General features: G+C 38.0%; 3 protein-coding genes and 1 pseudogene across 3 annotated transcripts; all 4 read left to right on the forward strand.

Annotated features, from left to right (window-relative positions):
- The first annotated feature begins 648 nt into the window (after nucleotides 1–648).
- LOC115561128 (extracellular calcium-sensing receptor-like) lies at nucleotides 649–3,704 on the forward strand. The gene is given in 7 exon segments (XM_030380949.1): nucleotides 649–797; nucleotides 892–1,183; nucleotides 1,301–2,095; nucleotides 2,222–2,449; nucleotides 2,545–2,668; nucleotides 3,182–3,658; nucleotides 3,661–3,704. Coding segments are annotated over 7 exon segments (2,094 nt in total). The 5' UTR covers nucleotides 649–663.
- Nucleotides 3,705–6,192: 2,488 nt separating this feature from the next.
- LOC115561129 (extracellular calcium-sensing receptor-like) lies at nucleotides 6,193–7,937 on the forward strand (annotated as a pseudogene).
- Nucleotides 7,938–10,411: 2,474 nt separating this feature from the next.
- On the forward strand, nucleotides 10,412–13,675 carry LOC115560862 (extracellular calcium-sensing receptor-like). The gene is made up of 5 exons (XM_030380483.1): nucleotides 10,412–10,693; nucleotides 10,903–11,685; nucleotides 11,853–12,110; nucleotides 12,378–12,501; nucleotides 12,762–13,675. The coding sequence occupies exons 1-5, from the start codon at nucleotides 10,439–10,441 to the stop codon at nucleotides 13,673–13,675; spliced, it is 2,334 nt and encodes a 777-aa protein (XP_030236343.1). The 5' UTR covers nucleotides 10,412–10,438.
- A 4,292-nt stretch (nucleotides 13,676–17,967) lies between these two features.
- Nucleotides 17,968–19,748, forward strand: LOC115561130 (vomeronasal type-2 receptor 1-like). The gene is made up of 2 exons (XM_030380950.1): nucleotides 17,968–17,979; nucleotides 18,907–19,748. The coding sequence occupies exons 1-2, from the start codon at nucleotides 17,968–17,970 to the stop codon at nucleotides 19,732–19,734; spliced, it is 840 nt and encodes a 279-aa protein (XP_030236810.1). The 3' UTR covers nucleotides 19,735–19,748.
- Nucleotides 19,749–21,406: the final 1,658 nt, after the last annotated feature.

The raw sequence follows: 21,406 nt of genomic DNA on the forward strand, positions 1-21,406 counted from the left end.
GTTCCCAACACTGACATTAATAATCGCTCAGATATATTTTGGGAACCATGTCATCCCAATGTTTTAGACTGTGTATTAATATATTGGGATCAATAGTGGCAATGCAAATTCTTCACTCAGAGCTCAAATATATCTGTGAGTTTAGCAAGTAATCTGTACTATTTATGAATCGGAAACCTGACTCCGGTTCCTCTAGTCTCTCGTTTTTTCAGGGTATATCAAATCTGGGCTGATCATCATTAAACAAAACAAATACAATATTTTTGTGATATTTGTTTTTACTTATTCATCATACATACCTTTAGTATCGTTAATTCATATTGCCATGTAAATTCAGTGAAAGCAATCACTTTATTGATTATGCTTTTGTTGCATTAGATTTTCATTAATTAAAGTAGCAACCCTTTGTGGAACAAGTGTGCTCACTTGATAAAATTGTTTACCCCCCACTCCAGAGGGATTAATATTGTAAGATTACTATATTTGTCACACTCCCCTTTGATATAAATGACAGTGCTGCGTATGCCTTGTTCTATGCTGCATGTGATGCCACCCATATTAGGTATGCTCTCCACACAGAGGTGGTCAGAGCAGGGTTTGGCTCTTCTACAGCTTTTACTCGTGGCGTCTTTCTCCAAGTCTGAGGAGCGAGTGTGCAGTCTGATGGGGGAGCCAGAGGAGCCCCAGCTCTTCAAGACTGGAGACATCATCTTGGGTGGAATCTTCTCCTTTCACAGCAGCTGGAAGAACATAGAGTCTACCTATGTTCACAGTCCACTACCATTGCAGTGCACAAGGTAGTTTAAAATCATACACATATGGATGAATTTATACACAATTCTAATATGCATGTTTTTTATTTTATATGTAATTATATCCCTTTGTTTCAAGTCTGAATTTCAGAGCGTTCCAGTTTGCCCAGTCAATGCTGTTTGCCATTGAGGAGATAAACAACAGCACAGACCTTCTGCCTGGCATTAAACTGGGATATAAGATCTATGATGCATGTGGTTCGATTGCACGGGCAGTCAGAGTGGCGCTGTCTTTGATAAATGGCAATGAGGAAACGGCCACTACGTTTGAGAAACCTTGCAGTGGATCTGTCCCTGCCATCATGGGAGAGACCTCCTCTTCCCCCTGCATGGCAATCAACACTGTTATTGGACCTTTCCACACTCCGATGGTAAAGTGTTTAAAACATAGAAGATACCATGCTTATTTTTCGGAATACTTCTACCTCCCTCATCCGTAATTCTAAAATGAATAATGCATTTGTGATCTTTTTTTTTTCTGTCCCCAGGTCAGCCACTTTGCAACATGTGCTTGTCTAAGCAACAAAGTCAAGTATCCATCATTCCTCAGAACCATACCCAGTGACTACTACCAGAGTAGAGCCCTGGCCCAAATGGTCAAGCACTTTGGTTGGACCTGGGTAGGGGCTATTAGAACAAATGATGACTATGGGAACAATGGAATGGCCACATTTATAGAAATAGCCACACAGCTCGGAATCTGTCTTGAGTACTCATTGCCTTTTTTCAGGACGGATCCACCCGAACAAAAGCAGAAGATTATAGAGACTATTAAGGGTTCTACTTCCAAGGTTATTATTGCGTTCCTCTCTCATATGGATATGGATGAACTCATAGAGGAGTTTGCCCACCACAACCTCACAGGGTACCAATGGGTAGGCACTGAGGGATGGATATCAGATTCCCAAACTGCTATTGCCAAGGGCCACTACATCCTGGATGGCTCTATTGGCCTTGCAATCCGAAAGGCCCATGTCACTGGCCTGAGAGAGTTCATGTTGGATGTGAAGCCACTCAACTCCTCTGGAAATAAATTGTTTGTAGAGTTCTGGGAGACAACCTTCGGTTGTATTTTTAATCTTATAAAGCAAACAGGAGAAAATATTGAAACCTGTACTGGTTATGAAAATCTCACAGGGATAAAAAACAGCTTCACTGACATGTCACTTATGCCTATCTTTAACAATGTATATAAAGCAGTGTATGCAGTTGCCCACACTCTTCATAAAATCCTTGGCTGTGGAAAAATGTGTAGCAACACTATAGCAACAGATCCGCAAGTGGTGAGTTATATTAAAAATTGTATGTACCGTGTGTATGTATGTATATATATATAATAAACTGTACATGCTACTGCTCAATTCGGAAATAAAGAATATAACAAATTAAAATGAAGCTTTTCTCATCAGATTTTGCAAAATTTGAAACAGATAAGGTTCAAAACCAAAGAGGGAGAGGAGGTTTACTTCAATGAGGATGGAGACCCAGCTGCAAAGTATGACATCATAAACTGGCAGCCCAAGAAGGATGGCAGTGTGGAGTTTGTTACTATTGGTCTCTATGATGCGTCTCTGCCTGAAGACAAACAGCTTCATCTAGATAACCTAACCTTGTCTTGGGCAAATAACGCTAAACAGGTTAAGCATTATTTTTCAATAAAAAAATGATCAGCATGTTCATGAATAATGTTTCAACATCATTGAATGCATCTGAATGTGTTTTCCACACGCAGGTACCTATTTCAGTCTGTAGTGGGACATGCGCTTTGGGAACTCGCAAGGTCCTCCAGAAAGGAAAGCCTGTCTGCTGCTATGACTGTATACCGTGTGCAGAGGGGGAATTCAGTAACACAACAGGTACTATAGTGTTAATCAAGATAATGTAGGGTAGTGCCATGAAAATATGAATTAGTTGTCAGCCATTCTTTTAAACAGTAAATCAAAATAAAAAAGTAAGCTCGAATTTGGTAATGGACCCTCCTAATAAAAGTGTCAATGAAGAGTAAGTACAGGTGCACCTCATAACTTTAACATTTTTTATGAAGGCAGTGGTGGTTCATTGTAAGCAATGTCTGCAGAAGGCCCTGTAACACACAGGTCAAAACAAGACCATTATTAACACTATGAGCCACACAATTCATATGAAAATGTATCCGTCATAACAGGCTCCTTCTCTCCTTAAACATTGATGTATTAATATTATATATCATATAGCATATATGGGGATTCATTCCATACATATTTGGAACAGAACTAGAAAAAGTCAGACAAAATCTGGTCTAACAAGATATTTAATGAACAAAGATGCTAAATGTTCTCATCCTTCTGCTTTTATTAAATCAATTCATTCATATTTGTTTTGAATTTCAGATTCTATCACTTGTGCGCGATGTCATCCTGAGTTCTGGTCAAATGAGAGAAGAGACGATTGTAAGAAAAAGGAAACTGAGTTTCTCTCATTTACTGAAATCATGGGGGCAATTCTCACAGTGTCTTCCTTGTTAGGAGCCTGCTTGACTGCTACAGTGGCATTCATTTTCTTCAGACATAGGAATACTCCAATAGTCAAGGCCAACAACTCTGAGCTGAGCTTCCTGCTGCTCTTCTCCTTGACTCTGTGTTTCCTCTGTTCTCTGACCTTCATCGGCCCTCCCTCAGACTGGTCCTGTATGCTTCGCCACACAGCGTTTGGGATCACCTTTGTCCTCTGTATCTCTTGTGTTCTGGGGAAAACTCTTGCTGTGTTGATGGCCTTTAAGGCCACACTACCCGGTAGTAATCTTATGAAATGGTTTGGACCTCGTCGACAGAGACTCAGTGTTCTCGCTTTCACTGTTGTACAAGTTGTTATTTGCATACTTTGGTTAACAATCAACCCTCCCTTTCCATTTAAGAATTTTAGTCATTTTAAAGATAAGATAATTCTAGAATGTGCATTAGGATCCCCTATAGGGTTCTGGGCTGTGTTGGGGTACATAGGACTCTTAGCTTTGTTATGTTTCATACTGGCTTTTCTGGCCAGAAAGCTGCCTGATAACTTCAATGAAGCCAAATTCATCACCTTCAGCATGTTGATATTCTGTGCAGTCTGGATCACCTTCATCCCTGCTTATGTTAGTTCTCCTGGGAAGTTCAGTGTGGCTGTGGAAATATTTGCAATCCTGGCCTCTAGTTTTGGGTTACTATTTTGTATTTTTATTCCAAAATGCTACATAATCTTGTTAAAACCAGAGAAAAATACAAAAAAGAATATGATCGGGAAGAAGGGTTAATTTTATTTCACCAAATGTTATGGATGCTTTTGATGAAGTAAAGTGGTCTCTTACTCTCAAAAAGGTTTACATGAATCAATGAGTTTGTTTCAATGATAAAGGCAGTTTATCACTATTCATTCAAGGTTTTTTATTTCATAAATAATGTAACCAATAAAATGAATTATGATATATAATTTATTATCAGGTATAATATATGATATATTCAATGTTTAAGTCAATGTTTTTCTAATGAAGTCTAAAATCCTAGAAAAAAAATTAAATTATGTATGCATCTATATTTTTTCTTTTTTGTTATGTTTGGAATACTTTAAACTGTACCCATTGGACAACTTAGAATAGATGGATAATCATTTCACAAACTCTCCATAGCACAAAATGGTCTTTATTAAGTGTATTAAACCAAGTGATTATTTTGTGAGGATAATAATATTTCACACATAGACAAATGTATAATAAAGCCAGAGGCAGCAGTGATGTAATAGATTATCCATAGCATGATAAAATAGATGATAGAGCATGAGATGCATCATCTGCTGGTTAAAATATTTTTTTAAATAAAAATAAATAGGTCTGCATGGAATCTCAAAAAGTCATTTTTCAGAGGCTCTGAATAATATATCGGCAGATTGAACATCAGTATCGGACCTTTGTTATACTAAAACTATTCATGGTCCATGTAAGGCATGATTTATTTTGCAAAAAAAAATACTTTTATTTGAAACTTCTTCATGGATATCAAAGGCCTTAAAGAAGTATAAAAATTGATTGATAATAATTGACGGGTACTATTTTTCCCCAGGGTTGATTTCTCCCTGATAAACATGTCTCATTTTGTAATATTGAATAGGTAAAATAATCGATTATATATTGATTAAAAAAAAAGTATGATCCTTTCCCCTGAAGGATATTTTATGTGAATGTATATAAAAAATTCGAACAAACATTTGGAGCTCATCACATTTGTTTGTTGAACTGCTGTCTCCAGAGGCCCTCACATGATCATTAGTATCCAATCCATGCTAACCTTGTTCTATAAATGCTAGAAAAACACTGTTAAGTGAGACTAAGTGTGGATTAGTTTCGAGCAATGCAGAGCAAAGATATGTCATTGCTAAGAATGGCCTTTGTGGTACTGCTAATTGAGAGGGCATACACTGTCTGCCTGCTTCAAGGGATGGCAGAGGGGCCTGAGCTAGCCCAAAAGGGGGACTTGACAATTGGAGGCATTTTCTCATTTCGCACCAGGCAAAAATACATCATTGACACATTTGAGACCATTCCTCAGAAACGACAATGCCAGAAGTATGTAATTTGTTCTATATAGTCATTATATACATTTGATAACCTGCAACTAATGTAGAATTATTATTAAAAAAAAAACTTTCACAGCTTCATTTTCAGGGAATTTAAATTTGCTCAAACTATGATCTTTGCTATAAATGAGATCAACAAAAATCCAGGAATACTCAACGGTGTTAAGCTTGGCTATAAGATATATGATGATTGTGGAACTATGGATGTACTTAGAGCTGCACTTGCTTTGGTAAATGGACAAAGGAGTGAACTCATTGAGAAAAACTGTACTCGGAGTGAAACAGTACAAGCTATACTTGGACATTCAGGATCAAGGCCAACTATTCCAATTGCACAAACTGTTGGCCGGTTTCATGTACCTGTGGTAAGTTAAATATAACTTGATTATGTATTTGCATATGTTTCTTTCAGTACCGTGCACAACAATTTAAAATCCTCTGCAAATGCAAATTAATAATATGTTTGGACTTTTCTTACATTTAGATCAGCCACTTTGCTACCTGTGCCTGTCTAAGCAACAGAAGGACGTATCCTACCTTTTTCCGAACTATTCCTAGTGACTATTACCAGAGTAGGGCCCTGGCAAAGCTGGTGAAACACTTTGGCTGGACCTGGATTGGAGCACTAGCTGTTGATAATGAATATGGACTTAATGGTATTTCGGCATTGATACAAGCTGCAATTGAAAATGGTGTATGCGTTGAGTATTCTGAAGCCTTTTCACGAACGGTGTCATCGCATAAACTGAGCAGAATAATAGACATCATTAAACGCTCAACTTCAAAAGTGATCATGGCGTTTATGACACATCAAGAGATAAAGGTGCTGGCAGCAGAGTTGTACAAACACAATATTACAGGACTTCAGCTTGTTGGTAGTGATGCCTGGCTCACAGACCACTCTCTCACTGACATTGAGGGCCACAGGATCCTGGTGGGCTCCATCGGCTTCACCGTCAGCAGAGCTCAGATCCCGGGGTTGGGGAAGCACCTTAGGGATGTTCAACCCTCACAGTTCCCTGACAGCCAGTTTGTCAAAGATTTCTGGGAATATATGTTTAATTGCTCTCTCAATGGGATTGATTATATGAAAAGAAAACCATGCAGTGGGCTTGAAAGCTTACATGACATTGAATCACAGTTCACTGATGTATCTGAATTGAGATTTACTAACAATATATACAAGTCTGTTTATGCTGTGGCCCATGCTCTAAACAATCTATTAAAGTGTAGAGATACCCAGAGTCCATTTTCAAATGGAAGCTGTGCAGAAATAAAGTATATTCAACCATGGCAGGTGAGCAACATCCACTATGTCATATGACATATTGAATATTAAATTGCCATTTCTGGTAATTTGTTTCTGTCATTTTTCATTTTTGTAAAGGTCCTACAGCATCTGCAGGCTGTGAATTTCACGACAACAAACGGGGAAAGGGTTTATTTTGACAGTCAAGGAGACTCACCGGCGAGATATGATCTTGTTAATTTACAGATGACCAAAAAGGGAACGATGGAAGGTGTCACAGTTGGCATCTATGACGCCTCTCTTGCAGAGAACAATCAGTTTTTAATGAATAACATCTCAGTTGTTTGGGGTGATGGTCATACTGAGGTAACATTTTTTGGTTCCTGTTGTTAAGTGTTCATATCATAGCTCTGTTATGTGTTGTTACACGAGTTGTATCTATGAATGTCTGACAGGTTCCAGCGTCAGTGTGCAGTGTGAGCTGTCTACCAGGAACACACAAAGTGCTGCAGAAACAACGGCCGGTCTGTTGTTACGACTGCATACCCTGTCCCTTAGGCGAGATTAGCAATGCAACAGGTACATACAACTTGAATACATTTTTACATTCATATACAGTAACGTGAAATTTTAGGTCTTACTATAAATACGTAAATGTTAATTATTTTTCCACTTTTCAGATTCAATAGACTGCATGAAATGTCCATTAGAATATTGGCCTAATAAATATAGAGATTCCTGCATTCCCAAAGAAGTGGAATTCTTGGCCTACAATGAAACCATGGGGAGTGTCGTGGTCCTTTTTTCCCTTTTTGGCGTATTTCTGACCACCATTACAACGCTAGTCTTCTATTGCCACAGTGAAACCCCTCTAGTGCGAGCTAATAATGCTGAGCTGAGCTTCTTGCTGCTGTTCTCCTTGACTCTGTGTTTCCTGTGTTCTCTGACCTTCATCGGCCGTCCCTCAGACTGGTCCTGTATGCTTCGCCACACAGCTTTTGGGATCACCTTTGTCCTCTGTATCTCTTGTGTTCTGGGGAAGACTATAGTGGTGTTGATGGCCTTCAGGGCCACACTACCAAGCAGTAATGTTATGAAATGGTTTGGTCCAACTCAGCAGAGACTCAGTGTATTGGCTTTCACTCTCATACAGGTTGTGATTTGTATACTCTGGTTAACAATCAAGCCTCCATATCCCATTAAGAATATGGAAACCTACATGGATAAGATCATTCTAGAATGTGCCTTAGGATCCCCTATAGGATTCTGGGCTGTGTTAGGGTACATAGGACTTTTAGCTTTATTATGTTTCATACTGGCTTTTCTTGCTAGAAAGCTGCCTGATAACTTCAATGAGGCTAAATTCATCACCTTCAGCATGTTGATATTCTGTGCAGTCTGGATCACCTTCATCCCAGCTTATGTCAGTTCTCCTGGGAAGTTAACGGTAGCTGTGGAGACCTTTGCGATTTTGGCTTCAAGCTATGGGTTGCTTTTTTGCATATTTCTACCAAAATGTTACATACTTTTACTGAAGCCTCAGAAAAACACAAAAAAACATATAATGGGAAAGAATTAAAACCGTGAGATTCTTTAAGAGGATTAAAATATTGAATTTATGTGAATCTACTGATATGTGAAGTTATTATAAATGACTTATCAATATGAATAAAAACGATCAAAGTAAACTATGGTTATTAAAAACATGTATAGATAAATGGAGAGTATGTATTCATGCCACAAATTAACAACATAAGGATGCATGGAATTACATAAAATTCCATCTTTAAAATATTTAGTGAACTTTAGTTCAACTAAGTTCAACTGAGTGAACTAATTAGTAATTCATATTATCAGACATCAAAAGTCTAAAGCTAATTTCTTTGTTTAAAATGTTTAAACTCAACCATATTGAATGATCAGTTGAGATATGGCAGAGTAAATAAAAACATGATCGAACAGCTATGGATTTATATATGATTAAAACAGGAGCCTAAGCTAATTGGGATGGTTTGTATAAGGTATTAATCAGTAGGCCAAACATATTAGCATATGTATATTATAATATGAAAATTTACTACAATTGTAGTCAATTGAAAAAGTATTTATGTTGTCACACTTTAGCCCATATGGGAATTAATGAACACTTTCATGATTGTTTGACATTTCTTTACATTTCTGATTAATTAAAAAAATCTATCCATCTGGTGATATGTAGTGAATAGTAAAACTGTTGAGAATAGTCACTGAGGTAAACATGCTGAAAAGCTGTCAATAACAAACCACTGAGAAAAACACTTAATGGTAAATAGGTCACCATCTGGTGTAAATATGCCTCCATTACCCAGTGGCGGGCGTCCTTAGGGGTTGATGGGACTAGAGTCCCCAACCTCGACGCGGGGGGGGGGGGGGGACATTGTATCAGATTGCCTCATCTGCTTTCAACCAGCTGAACAACAGGTGACAGACAAGTCTGCCCAGGCATAACGATGGAGCATGAGTGGATTCTAATTATTACAATACATTAAGTAAGACATGGTTATTAAGCCAGGACACTATCCAATAATTGAATTGTCTATATTGTTTTTGATTATGGCCTTCCGGATTTCTGTGAACGCAGGCTTGTTCGAATGAGGAATGTTTGTGTTTCGTGTTTGCTTGACTTGGACAACGGGTCCATTATTACATGAGCATACAAATTAAAACTATATGATAATCTTAAAGTGAATATGAGAAAATGTCTTTGTGTTTTTTTTATGTAATTATTTGTCTTGTTTATTTTCCCTCCACTAAAACTAACCTGACACTATTAGGGGCATGCCTGAAAAATAAAGATCATAGATTATTATTAATGGTAATCATCAATTATATAATTGATCATTATATAAGAAATCTTCCATTTGGCAGTGGTAATATCCCACATGTTGGATCTTATCAAAAAAGAAACATGTAATGCAAACCATCAAAAATACCTATGCTTTGAATGAATGGTATAGTTCCATAGATATTTCTTGGTACAGTCATATCAACCAGTGGTACTTTGTGTCCAAGGTTTGATATCTGGTCACATTTTGTGATCATAGGATTCCCTTTTCATTATCCTTTGCGTTTCCTTGTTCGGGAAAAAACAAAAATTACCCTGACCTCCATCAGCCTTTCTATGATCTAGCTTAACAACTTAGTAAGAACTTTGCATTAAATTCCTGATGATTGATCAGCAATTCTACACAAACACACATCCTTTACATCCCATAGGGAGCATGCAGCAGTTGTTTCACACACCTGACTCCCAGGTGGTATGATGGGTTCAAGGGCATTGTGAAGATGACCTATGACATTGTTTTAAGCCTTCAGAGGCCTCTGCCGGAGTTGAGTCTTTATAAATATCTAGCGAGGTCTCCTAAGCCTAAAACAGCCTGTCATGCAAAGTGGCAGTATGTCGCTGCTGAAGCTAGTCCTCTTGGCTATGATTACCCGGATAGGGAAGGCGGTGTGTGTGTTGCAGGGGCGGGCACACCCACCTGAGCTCTTCAAGGCTGGAGATCTCATGCTAGGAGGCATTTTCACCTTTCGTACCGGGTTTAGAGGTAGCATACCAACCTTTCAGAGCATACCAATGTCACCGACATGCATGAAGTGAGTATTCCTTTTTGTCGTTTGAAGCAATGATTTTCCTTCGTTGAACTTGAACTTGTTTCACCCTTTTTTTTTTTTAATCGTATTCATCCTAGCAACTCTGTCTTTCTCTTTCTCCAGTATTAATCTAAGAGAATTTAAATTTGCCCAAACCATGATCTTTGCCATTGGTGAACTTAACCAAAGCCCTGACCTCCTTCCTAATCGCACTCTGGGCTACAAGATCTTTAATGCCTGTGGAATGTCCAACATCATGAAGTCAGCAATAGATTTAGCAAATGGCCAAAGAACTAAAATATATGAGGGAAACTGTACAAAGTCTGAGACAACGCAGGCTGTGCTAGGCCACTCCGCCTCTACTCCAACTATGGGATTTGCACGGATTATAGGAAGGTTCCAGATTCCTGTGGTAAATGTTTTGCATTGCAATTCTATATGAACACACATGGTCTTTGGTTAAGATATTTCTGATCCCTGTGGTGATCAACAATGTGTTGTCTTATATAACTATTGAAAGTATCTACGATGTATCGTATTTCATGAATCCTCATTGTTCCAAACTTATAATGTTGATATAATGTGTACTACAAATGTTATGACTTTGATTCTTTGACACAGATCAGCCATTTTGCAACGTGTGCCTGTCTGAGCAACAGACAGGAGTATCCATCCTTTTTCAGAACCATTACCAGTGATTACCACCAAAGTAGAGCCTTGGCAAAACTTATGAAACACTTTGGCTGGACCTGGGTTGGGGCCATAAGTAGCAGTAATGACTATGGTATTAATGGGATGACTACATTTATAGAGGCTGCACAAGAGGAGGGAGTATGCATCGAGTATTATGAAGCATTCCAGCAAACAGGGCCAATTCACGAATTAGCAAAAATTGTTGAAGTTGTCAAGCGCTCAACTTCCAAAGTGATCATGGCATTTATGACACATCGAGAGATAAAGGTGCTGGCAGCAGAGTTGTACAAACACAATATTACAGGACTTCAGCTTGTTGGCAGTGATGCCTGGCTCACAGACCACTCTCTCACTGACATTGAGGGCCACAGCATCCTGGTTGGCTCCATCGGCTTCATCGTCAGCAGAGCTCAGATCCCGGGGTTGGGGAAGCACCTTAGGGATGTTCAACCCTCACAGTTCCCTGACAGCCAGTTTGTCAAAGATTTCTGGGAATATATGTTTGACTGTTCTCTGAACGGTACCGCTAATATGCAACGAATGCCCTGTAATGGATCAGAGAGCTTACACAATATTGAATCATTCTTCACCGATGTGTCTGAACTGAGGTTCACTAACAATGTCTACAAGTCAGTTTATGCTGTGGCCCATGCTCTAAACAACCTGTTTGAATGCAAGGACGGAATGGGCCCATTCTCCAATGGGGATTGTGCAAACATCGACCACATTGAGCCTTGGCAGGTCAGTAAGTCTACAAGGGTAGTTATTATTCTATATTTATAAGGCGACAAGGAGTTTCAATAGCTTTTCATTTTCTCAAATTCTAGTTATTTTTTAACCATCATACGATACAAATGCATACATTGCTAATACAGAAGGATAACATTTATTTTGTATCCCCTCTACAGGTCTTACATTATTTACAGAACGTCAATTTCACAACGAAACAAGGTGAACAAGTATTTTTTGATGAGAATGGTGATTCTCCTGCCGTCTATGAACTCATCAATTTGAAAAATGTCACCTCTGGAGCGATGCAGATAGCCCAAATTGGTGTCTACAACTCAGCTTTGCCCAGCGATAACCAGTTTACTATGAATGGCATCCCCATTGTTTGGGGAGGCGGAATCTATAGGGTACATGCAGCTTTCTTCTCGCATTTCTGGCTAGTGGGGCAAAATGCCTTGCTACACAATATTTAGTAAGGTTGAAGGGATAGGCTATTCTACTGTCATCATCATCATCAATTAATTCATTTGTTCATCAAACCATTTCATATCTTAAATTATAGGCCATGTGACATGTATGCATGCATCCACTGAAGCTTGATTATACACAAATACATTGTTGAGGCACTATGAAATTATTTGCTTGTGGTGCTAAATTGATATATTATACGTCAGGTGCCTGCCTCGGTGTGCAGTGAGAGTTGTGTCCCAGGAACTCGCAAGGTCCTCCAGAAAGGACAGCCCGTCTGCTGCTATGACTGTATACCGTGTGCAGATGGAGAAATCAGCAATGTTACAGGTATCACTTTTAAAGCGACACATTTTTGGTTTAAATTACAGTTCATTATAACCATTTATGAACTTGGAAATAGTTAAATAGATTACGTGAATAGCTATTGATAACGGTATATGTATGAAATTGCTTATTCAATTAAACATTTTCATAGAAATGCATCAGAAATGACCATACATACATGATTTTGTACTGCAAACTCAAGCCTCCATTTTCTTCAGCACAATATCAATAATAGTGTTATTGATGTCTCTGGTTAAAAACAGATTCAGCGGAATGCCTGAAGTGTCATAAAGAATTTTGGCCCAATGGCAGAAGAGATACATGCATCATCAAAGAGATTGAATACCTTTCCTTCTCGGAGATCATGGGATTCATTTTAACATTGTTTTGCCTGTCAGGAGTGATTGTAACAGCAATTATAGCGTGGATATTTTTCCAATTCCGAGAAACTCCAATAGTAAGAGCCAACAACTCTGAGCTGAGTTTCCTACTGCTCTTCTCCCTGACTCTGTGTTTCCTGTGTTCTCTGACCTTCATCGGCCGTCCCTCAGAATGGTCCTGTATGCTTCGCCACACAGCGTTTGGGATCACCTTTGTCCTCTGTATCTCTTGTGTTCTTGGGAAGACTATAGTGGTGTTGATGGCCTTCAGGGCTAAACTACCAAGCAGCAATGTTATGAAATGGTTTGGTCCAACTCAGCAGAGACTCAGTGTATTGGCTTTCACTCTCGTACAGGTTGTGATTTGTATTCTTTGGTTAACAATCAACCCTCCCTATCCCGTAAAGAATATGGAGACTTATAGGGATAAGATCATTCTAGAATGTGCCTTAGGATCCTCTATAGGGTTCTGGGCTGTGTTAGGGTACGTAGGGCTCCTAGCTATGTTATGTTTCATAATGGCTTTTCTGGCCAGAAATCTACCAGATAATTTCAACGAGGCCAAATTCATCAACTTCAGCATGTTGATATTCTGTGCAGTCTGGATCACCTTCATCCCTGCTTATGTCAGTTCCCCTGGGAAGTTCACTGTAGCTGTGGAAATTTTCGCCATTTTAGCTTCAAGTTATGGGTTACTTGTATGCATTTTTATTCCTAAATGTGTTTTAATCTTACTACGGCCAGAGCAAAATACAAAAAAACATATGATGGGTAAGTCAACTGAAGTAAAGTACTGATTATTTGCTCTAACTTAATGTAATTATCACTTTCTTTCCAAATTGCTTGACTGTTTCTACACTACTTGAAATTCTTCATGAAATACAGAAAATACAAAAAGTCTTTTTTTTTTTTTTTTTTCTTGACTCGAACATCAAAACTCCTACTGTAAATAGTTTTGTATTGTACATGACTCCCTCTTCTGATTTCCTTCTAGAACAATGTTAAAAGAATATCATAAACAATTCTTCACCACCCTCTACTTTGAATGTCAGTTGTATGACAGCTAACTTTGTATGTACTTTTTTAATTTGTAATCTAGATCTACTCTACCTTGCGGTTTTCTACCAACAAATGTGTCATAGCCAAAATGAACAATATACTATATTAGTATTTTTACGCTTCTATTATTATTTAAAAAATATTGACAAGGTAATTAATGCCAATCTGCAAAGCGCAAAGTTTTGTAATTTTTCTATCAAAAGGTCAACAAGCTTGTCCTGATCAATATTGACCTAAATGGCAATTAAGTTCTAGAGGCCTTACGCAACACCATGTTTACGCACACCTCTGACGATGACTTATTGATCCGTTGTGCACACCTGGGTAGCAAGGACGAGGCTATAAAACACACATCATATCCTAGTGTCCTGGCTATGCCAAGGGTTAGGCTGTGAGATGACACCTCTGACACTCATCTGCTTAACACTGTACACTTGGATAGTGTCACCTGGCTCCCGGCTCAGCCTGGCATTAAGTCAGCATGAGCATGAAACAGAGATGTGGCACGCACTCTCAAATAGCTTGTATAATAAAGTGACCATTGAGGGGACGAAGAAGCTGGCGTTCACCTTTCAAAGGTGAGTTCATCGATTGCAAATTACAAGTGTAGGAACACTTGCTCTCTTGAAGGGGTTGCATTTCCCAAAGAAGATTTGATTGAATTCATCAGTGCTTAGGTTTTAATTGTTTTATTTCCTCAGCAGGTAACCATTTAAATTATTTGTTTAAACAGCAAATTGGGAAAGCAATCACACAATCTCTAGACTTGTTAAATTCATAAGATAGTGTAATTATCAAACCTTTGAAATGAAATTTCATGCAATGTAATAGGATTTTAAACATTTTATATCACAGGATTTAATACAGGACATGTTAACTTTTTTTTTTTACAAATTCTGAATCTTTAAGACGCTAACTATTATTTATTCATAATTACATTTAAATCTAATCTCAAGAAACAGTGCACCGTATATTCAATCATGTTATATTTTTTAGCAAGGAGAATGTCCAGGTGGACTCTGCATTCCTGTCCTGCGTAACTTTGAGATGCTTCACGTTGCTGGAGAACCCCTCACCTGAGGCCTGGATCGGGCCTGAACATCAACAGGTAAGGGGCATGAGACCATAGATTAATAAAAAATGTGGAAAGCCCAATGTCCTAATGTATTGAATGGAGAAAATGCTCGGATAATTCCTTCCACCTATAATTGTATTATTATTCGATATTGTATGGTCAGTTTATGGTCAAGCCTCAGAATGTGCACATGAAAGAAGACTCACAGCAGTTTTATAGAACAGCAAATTTACACTTCAAAAAGGCCAAGCTCAACTAGGCCAGATACTATCTAACAAAATAAATGACCACTCCATAAGGAGACTGTGGGCGGAATACTTATTTTGACAACGATAAGTAATGTGTTCAATAATCAAGCCCAATACAACAGATATGTAGATGTACATGAAACATGGATTATTTGAAGACATATCAGGTCATTATTCAGTATTTACGGTGATACTATCTCTGTTTTTTCTCTTTTTGTGAATCTGTGTGTATGTGTTTGTATGTTTTTACAGCACCACTTGTCAGCAATAATTTGTCCATCCAATCGGTCAAGAAAAACAACACCAAAAGGACCAAGTAAGTTGTACAACTAAACAAATGTTAATCAAACACGTCAACTAACAATTGAGCCACTTGCTCTAGAACAAACAAAACGATATACATGTATCAGTTTATTATATTATTGTTTTCATTAAATCTCACATTCTTCACAGGTGCAATCACTGTTGTTTTATTTGCTATGGAGTCAAGCGCAGTGAACAGACACCCCAATGGGATCATCTATAGGCTTGGGAAAGTACTTATATCATCTTTTCTGCTGTTGCTTGCAATCATTGTAATTCGATTAATATTAATCGTCTCAGATTTCCGATACAGCAACAACTCTTTTGTTGTGGGGCTTTTGACTCTCACGTTACACTGTTTACCTCCACCAGCCCTCCGACCCCCGGGATGGTCCTTTGTGCTGCGTCACACAGCGTTCGGGATCACCTTTGTCCTCTATATCACCTGTGGCCTGGGGAAACCAATCCATGTTTTGATTGCCTTCAGGGCCACTTGGACGGTTTTCCAATGGTTGTGTCACTCACATCAGCAGCAAGCATGTATTTTGCCACTATCTGCTGCACAGTTGATGGTTTGTGTTGTGTGGTTCTTTGTCACCCAAATGTCACCAAACAGGAATGGAAGGCAGTTGTGTTGTGAAAACATAATACGTGAAAGGGATGTCCAGTTTGCTCATGTCATTTACTGGGCCACATCGTATTTTTTATGTTTTTCATTTACCCTTTTACTGCGATCAATACAGGCTAAATTGAATGTATTTAGCGCTCCTATGCACATGCGTTTGCTAGCCTGTCTACAATATGCCAGGGTAATAACAAAGTATATCATTGTTATAAAACTCAACATGCCCCTGTGAACCTTATTTGTATATGGTATTATGATGCTACGATGATAAAGATCCTGAAACATTACATTAAATATATTAAAATGAAAAAAGAGTTGTAGGGAGACAACACTAATCGTTTCTTAAAATGTGCTAGGCTAATGCTTAATAGATGGATACAATTCTTAATTCATATTTTAGATTATTACGACAGATGGAACCGGGGTTTAAGTTAAGGCTCAGTTGATAACTTTGTTATTTTTCAACGTGGACCCTATTTTCCAATAGTTAGAGATTGGGCCAGTATTGAGCGAGCATGGTAACCCTTAAGAACAATAGCACTCAATTAATCAATAAATATTTTCAAGCCAGAGCCTAAGTCTAAAGAGCACATATATTGTAAAATCCAAAGCAATGATTCAAGTGCCCGGATCAAAAAAACGTATAATGTGTATCATTTCAAATAGCTCTACAGTTAACCAAAAAACATCCAAACATTGACATGATACATATTTTTGTCTTCTTAAAAAATATTGATTAGAGAAACAGGAAGATTTCTAGATGTTACCTTGAAGAATTAGTTAGTTGGTGTGTTTTTTTTTTAGAGATCTAGAAGTCTTGAGTGAAAACTGACAATATGTCAGGCTAATACGATCAGATTTGACCCATTTCCACCCTTCAGTTCAGCCTTGCCCTGTCACTCTATCCTGTCAACATCAAGATGTTACTTTATAAGGCCCATTACGATTTTTGTATTTTTGTGCTGTGTGGCAGTGTATACTACAGAAAACAACAAAGCCATATGCAAATAAGTTTAATATAAAGTCTAATGTACATTTTTGTAATGGGCAAAAGTTTTGTTACTTACAGTCTCAGAATGTGATGTACCCTATGTAATATGTTTTTTTCAAAGCAGAGACTCACTTCATTCAAGAACATTTAAAGATGAGTTTCAGATGATGAAAAGAATATAACAATATAAGTGTATATATTTGTTATTAAAATCAACGTGCCATAGCATACATTATTTGTTTATTGTATTTCATAGAGAAAAATAATGAAACAATATACATATATTACAATTTGATAATAATTGTTGAACATGCATTATGTAAACAATGTCTTCATTAAAACATACCACTAAATGTCTATTGATGTCAAATGCCTATAGGATGACACTTTACACATAACAATGTCAAAATAATACTTTGTCATAGCATGAAAAAAGGTTGGAAGCGCCCTTGCAAATTTACAGAGAAAATCATAAAAAGTGTTGGATGTCAAATATAAATAAATTGCCATTTACTAATGCTAAAGGTCATAAAACTAACGTAGAACATATAGTAAGCCTTTGAGATGTAACAATATTCAGTTCCTAATGGTTGTTAATGCTTACAAGCAATTACTGCCTGTTTTGCATTTGACAGAAAATGGCCAATACTCACTGTTACGCTCACAATTGTACATTAGCTCAGACAATAGAACTTGAAATTAATTTGGAATTGTGCCTGGTCTAAAGAGCAGTCAGGCATACAAATATGTCTATTGGTTGATGATTCTTCACAACAACAATACTATAAATGTTAGTGCAGGTAAGAATGGCTACAGGCTAGGAGATGGTTGCTGTGATGGGCTTGATCAGCGTTATCCTAATTACACTACTGGTAAAGGGGCAGTCAGAGGAACAGGCATGCAAACTGATAGGGCAAACAGGCTATTTGGAGTTTTCCAAAGATGGGGATCTTATTATAGGAGGAATATTCTCTTTAAATTCATCTCGAGCAATAGATAATTATGGATACCATGCATATCCCGCTCTTTTTTGCAGAAGGTAAAAGATTTTTATTCTGAAAAGCAATTAAATGTCATGCTACTTTTTCAACAGGCAGTCAAAGGCTGAATTATTCTTTATGCTGTGTGTATCCATTTGTATTGGTATTCAAATTGTTTGTATTGAATATTTTTTGGTATTGTTTCAAGGCTGAATCCCAGAGAGTTGCTGTTTGCCCGTGCCGTCATCTTCACTGTGGAGGAGATTAACACAAATTCAGCTCTTCTCGATGGAGTGACCTTGGGCTACAGGCTCTATAACGGCTGTGGGACTGAGAGCCTAGTAAGAGCAGCCCTTGAAGCTGTTACGGAAGGCGAAAGCTGCAGAAAACGAGTGCAGGCATTGATTGGCCATTCATCTTCTGGTGTTAGCAAAGCTATAAACCTTATAGTGGGAGAGCTGGATATTCCTCATGTGAGTTATATTTATATTTCAATTTAAATCTAATCTTAAGAAACAGTGCACCGTATGTTCAGTCATGTTATGTTTTTTAGCAAGGAGAATGACCAAGTGGACTCTGCATTCCCACTTGGATACATTTTGGGTTTTCTATGTTAATATTGTCTTTAGGTGTATGATTCACAATTATTTTATTTAAATATAAATGAAGTGATTAATATATAGGTAATTATTAATTATTACTTTTTATTAAACGTAATTATTAGTATACTTTTTGTTTTATTTACAGATCAGCCATCTTTCAACGTGTGCCTGTTTAAGTGATAAACGTATTTATCCAACATTTTTTAGGACTGTTCCCAGTGATCAGTTTCAAATTTCGGCTTTGGTACAGCTCATGAAACATTTTGGCTGGCAGTGGGTAGGAATAATTCACAGTGCTGAGGTATATGCATCTGATGGTGTAGCTGAGTTCATTAAGCAAGGAAAAGCTGAGGGTATCTGTGTGGAATATGTGATTTATTACAAGAGAACAGATACCAAGATAGAACATAAAGTAACAGAGCAACTGAAAGCCTCCACATCAAGCGTAGTCCTGCTATACATGTCATTAACCTACACAAGAGAGTTATTTAAAAACGTAGACGGGAATAAGTTACCTCGTAAACAATGGATAGGAAGTGAAGCTTGGATCTCACAGAGAGATTTGGCTTCCCTTGGAAGTAAGAACGTATTGCATGGGGCAATGGGGTTTGCTCTGCCTCAGTCTATTATTCCAGGTCTTTCAGAGTTTCTTCTGAGCCTGAAACTGAGTGATGAACCAGAGAGTGTTATGATCAAAGCTTTTTGGGAAAGTTTCTTTGACTGCAGCTTCTCTTCATCAAATACCACAAAGCTCTGTAGTGGGGATGAGGATCTCAGAACAATCTCCAGTGCCTACACAAACACAGAATTAAGATCTGTGAGAAATGTGTACACAGCTGTGTACTCGATTGCACATGCTCTTAATGCGTTATTGCAATGTGAAAATGGATTTAATCCCACCACAGGAAAACACTGTGTAAACAAGACTGATGTCCAGCCCAAACAGGTACAGAATGTTCGGATAAATAACTAAGTATGGTCTGAAAGTATGGTGTGAAAAGTATGGTCGTATTGTAAATGCAATTTCAATTTGCGTGAATTTATATATATATATATGTATATATACTTCCGTTTTTTTCCAATAACATATTAACATTGAATATTCTCTGCACAGGTACTGGAACACCTGAAGCTGGTCGATTTCACCGTACTGAATGGTCACAAGGTATCTTTTGATGAAAACGGAGACAATGCGGCACAGTATGACCTGTTAAATTGGCAGTACAAGGAGCAAGAATCTGTGAATGTGATTAACATTGGGCACTATGATAGCTCTTTACCTGAAGGACAGAGATTCAGGTTTACACCTAACATAACAATCGTATGGGCCCTTAACAGCACTGAGGTAAAATATAACTAAACTTAAAAAACGTTGCAGTGACTTGTTCCTCAGAATGTCTACTAGGGGAATGATTTGATATGTAAAACATACTCATAGTTGCATAACTATTGCCTCTTTTAGCCTCCAAAGTCTGTTTGCCGGGATGCATGCCCTGCCGGAAGTCGCAAGGCCGTTAATAAACAAGCGCCCGTGTGCTGCTTTGATTGCTTTAAATGCCCAGAGGGAGGCATAAGTAATGAAACAGGTAGGATGCGTGACTCTAAAGCTCACTAGGATGATGAGCCTAAATGCTAATGAAATGAGTGCTGTTCATCACTAATTGATTTTCTATACTTATTGGGTTGGGTATTTACTCTCTTTCAGATTCAACAGAATGCTTTTTGTGCACTGCTGAATTTTGGCCTAATGAGAAAAAGGACAAGTGCATTCCAAAACCGACTGAATTCCTTTCCTTCACAGAAATCATGGGGACTGTATTAACTGCGTTTTGTTGCTTTGGTGTATTTTTGTCGATTTTGATATTCATAATCTTCTTAGTTCATAAAGAAACACCTATTGTCAGGGCCAACAACTCTGAGCTGAGTTTCCTGCTGCTTCTCTCTTTAAAACTGTGTTTCCTGTGTTCTCTGACCTTCATCGGCCGTCCCTCAGACTGGTCCTGTATGCTTCGCCACACAACTTTTGGGATCACCTTTGTCCTCTGTATCTCTTGTGTTCTGGGGAAAACTATAGTGGTGCTAATGGCCTTCAGGGCTACATTACCCGGTAGTAATGTTATGAAATGGTTTGGTCCAACTCAGCAGAGACTCAGTGTATTGGCTTTCACTCTCATACAGGTTGTAATTTGTATTCTTTGGTTAACAATTAATCCTCCATTTCCAAACAGAAATGTTCAGTCCTTTAAAGATAAAGTAGTTCTAGAATGTGCCTTAGGATCCTCTATAGGGTTCTGGGCTGTGTTGGGGTATATAGGGCTCCTAGCGTTGTTATGTTTTATACTGGCTTTTCTGGCCAGAAAGCTTCCAGATAGTTTCAATGAGGCGAAGTTCATCACCTTCAGCATGGTGATATTCTGTGCTGTTTGGATCGCCTTTATCCCTGCTTACGTCAGTTCTCCTGGGAAGTTTACTGTAGCTGTGGAGATATTTGCAATTCTGGCTTCCACGTTTGGCTTGTTAACATGCATTTTTGTACCAAAATGCTACGTTATAATTTTCAAGCCAGAGCAAAATTCTAAAAAGCATATCAAGAGTAAAATGCAAAGCAAAGAAATCTAATGATTGATGTGTATATATAAACCTGA

Source organism: Gadus morhua, chromosome 16 (genome assembly GCF_902167405.1).
Source record: "Gadus morhua chromosome 16, gadMor3.0, whole genome shotgun sequence".
Lineage (NCBI taxonomy): Eukaryota > Metazoa > Chordata > Actinopteri > Gadiformes > Gadidae > Gadus > Gadus morhua.